Raw genomic sequence first — 3,015 nt, forward strand, 5'->3', positions numbered from 1 at the left:
AGAGAGAGAGAGAGAGAGAGAGAGAGAGAGAGAGAGAGAGAGTTAGTTAGAAATAGTTAATAATCACCCAACGTATAATATATCCGAGGTAACATCAACACGCTATCTAGCAGCACTTATATGTTATCAGTAATAATCGGGCGACAGCTTGAGAGCTAATGGCTGCGCGCATGCGCGCGTGATGAGAACAGCTCCTATATATTATCAAGAGCTAATAAATACCTACGTACTAATATTATACCTACGTACACACGGGTGCGGTTATGGATCGCAAAGATGTTGTGAGCGCCTGCTCATTATGCATACAATGCATGCGAAATAATAACGATGACCAGAGAACTGATTAAAAAGAATAGCCGGCACTAGGTTCTTTTCGCATGCAAATGATCGAGCCAGCAGCGGAGCGGGGTTGGTGGAGCTGTAACCTCCCCCAGCAGGGTGTGGGGCTGGGAGAGGTTACAGGGTATGGGGCTGGGGGGCTGGAGGAGGTTACAGGGTGTGGGGCTGGGGGAGATTACAGGGTGTGGGGCTGGGGGAGATTACAGGGTGTGGGGCTGGCGGAGATTACAGGATGTGGGGCTGGGGTGAGGTTTCAGGGTGGGACTAGTGGAGGTTACAGGGTGTGGGGCTGGGGGAGATTACAGGGTGTGGGGCTGGGGGAGATTACAGGGTATGGGGCTGGGGGAGATTACAGGATGTGGGGCTGGGGGAGATTACAGGGTGTGGGGCTGGGGGATGTTACATGGTGTGGGGCTGGGGGAGCTTACAGGGTGTGGGGCTGGGGGAAGTTACAGGGTGTGCGGCTGGGGGAGATTACAGGGTGTGGGGCTGAGGGACTGTAAACTCCCCCAGCAGGGTGTGGGGGGGGGAAGCACCGTACAGTAGCGCGATTTAATGCTGCTTTATTTATCTTGTTTTATTTTTTCACTAATTATTATTATTATTATTATTATTTATTTTATTCTTGTTTTTTATTTAAATTATTTATTATTATCAATGACTACTACTGAGTCTATTTCGCTCGTGAATGGACTGATGACCCCTGAAGTCCCTCTTCTCCTGCATCCTTCTGCTGCTTACAGATATCACAATTCAGCCACGCGATTATTACACGCACAGGTAGTGCCTGGAGAAATATATTGCTTTTTTTCACAGATAATACTTGAGAACAAGGCTATTAATGAAGAGTTGAAGTTCGCTCTCTATCCGCGGGCCGACGAGAGGGACTATTACCTGGAGGCGCCTGTGTTTAGACCCATGTCTACGGAGTTATCTTACCGTAAGAACCCTTCTGTTGGTGTGCCTCATATATATATATATAAACCTTCTTCTCGTCGCATCCGGAGTGTTGTATTGAAACTAATGGCGTAATAACGTAATGCTATTATTAACGTCTTAAATTTTAACGATGGTGTCTCTAATAAAAGCGTCTTATATTAATAATATGGCATCTCTAAGCTCGAGCGAGCGTAGTGGAATTACACGGGATTTTCTATAATATATTCGTTGTTATAACGCAGTGGAGAAAGCTTATCTAGGTACTCAGTTGAATAAATTCTTTCCCCTCACCTCGTCTGCAGTTGCCGTGTACGTGTATACGTACGCCGTAGAGTTTCTGGTCTCACGAGCCATGCAACCAACCCCCGTTGAACCGTTGTACTTCTAATGTACCTACTCGTAAATCTGGTCATTTTTAGAACTGAACTTTACGTATGTTGTACGCTGTGTGTATACGGTTCCAAAATGGTCCATGTGAAGCGGGGGACAAGTGTATTTGCTTTATCGATGTTTCCCTGCCATCCTCTTCCCGTTAGTTACAACGTACGTCGTCGAAGTGTACACGGCGGACAGGGAGGCAGAGAGTCCAATGATCCCCTACATCAACATTGTCGGAGATAGAGGCCAGACGGGCAAACGGCAGTTGTTCGAAGGAGCGGCAAACAACAGCTTCGGCAAGGGCCAGGTAAGCAAATGCGTTCATCGTAACAAGGGTTAATAATGACAAATATTGTTGTCACGTTGTGTCAAATTGTCAATTCTCAACTGTCAATTGTTGTGTCAAATTGTCAATTGTCAACTGTCAATTGTTGTGTCAAATATTGTTGTGACAAATATGTTTGTAATTATGAGCCTCTGATTGTAATTAGGTGCTAGAGAGCTGCTGGGTAATACCCGATCACACAATCCTCTGTTAGACTATAGCTGGGGTCGCATGGATTATCACGTGCTGTTCAACCACGTAGATACTAACGCTAATTGTTCGACAGACCATAGCGTCACTGTAGGTACCATCTCAGTAAACGCGGTGTCGTTGGTGACGTGCGCATATATATTTGCCTGCAGGTTACAACGGTGTACGTCAATACATGCCTACTGGGCCCAATTAGGCAGTGCATCGTCGGCCATGATAATCATGGCGAAGGGGAAGGCTGGTTGTTGGACCGGATCACCATACGAGAAGGCATACACGGACGCTATCAGGTGTGTCTCATTATTCACGCTTCATGTTTTATTCGATTGTGAATATATAGTCAGTCAAGTTTAAAAAATCCAATTGATGATAGCGAATGTAAGTTACTAAATTCTTCGTATTTGTTATAGCCAAAGCAACGGTAATTATCGTGGAATGTATGCAAATGCGATATGTTAGTGATTTGGTTATCACGTGTACGGTGTATAGGCTTACGTGTGTCACCACTGACTTGTAGAGAAACGTTCACTCTAGCTTAACGTGCACGTGTAAATCTAACACTTGTTATTTTCACCGTTGCAATGGAAGGCCACGTTCCTGTGCAACCAGTGGCTAGACATCGGCCGAGACGATCACATGGTAGAGAAACACCTGTCTCCATCAAGTAAGCATCTGTTTGTCTGCCTATCCGTCGATCCATCCATCCATCCATCCATCCATCTATCCATCCATCCATCCATCCATCCATCCATCCATCCATCCATCCATCCATCCATCCATCCATCCATCCATCCATCCATCCATCCATCCATCCATCCATCATC

The 3,015-nt window shown here is 45.8% G+C and overlaps 1 protein-coding gene across 1 annotated transcript in view; it reads left to right on the top strand.

Moving 5' to 3' along the window:
• LOC106806302 (lipoxygenase homology domain-containing protein 1-like) overlaps positions 1 to 3,015 on the top strand; it is a gene marked incomplete in the record, with an annotated part of 23,268 nt that overhangs the window by 14,625 nt on the left and 5,628 nt on the right. Inside the window, 4 exon segments of the mRNA XM_014808190.1 lie at positions 1,156 to 1,279; positions 1,815 to 1,963; positions 2,344 to 2,481; positions 2,780 to 2,855. Of these exon segments, the coding sequence (XP_014663676.1) occupies positions 1,156 to 1,279; positions 1,815 to 1,963; positions 2,344 to 2,481; positions 2,780 to 2,855 (487 nt within the window).

Source organism: Priapulus caudatus, unplaced genomic scaffold (genome assembly GCF_000485595.1).
Source record: "Priapulus caudatus unplaced genomic scaffold, Priapulus_caudatus-5.0.1 Scaffold153, whole genome shotgun sequence".
NCBI lineage: Eukaryota > Metazoa > Priapulida > Priapulimorpha > Priapulimorphida > Priapulidae > Priapulus > Priapulus caudatus.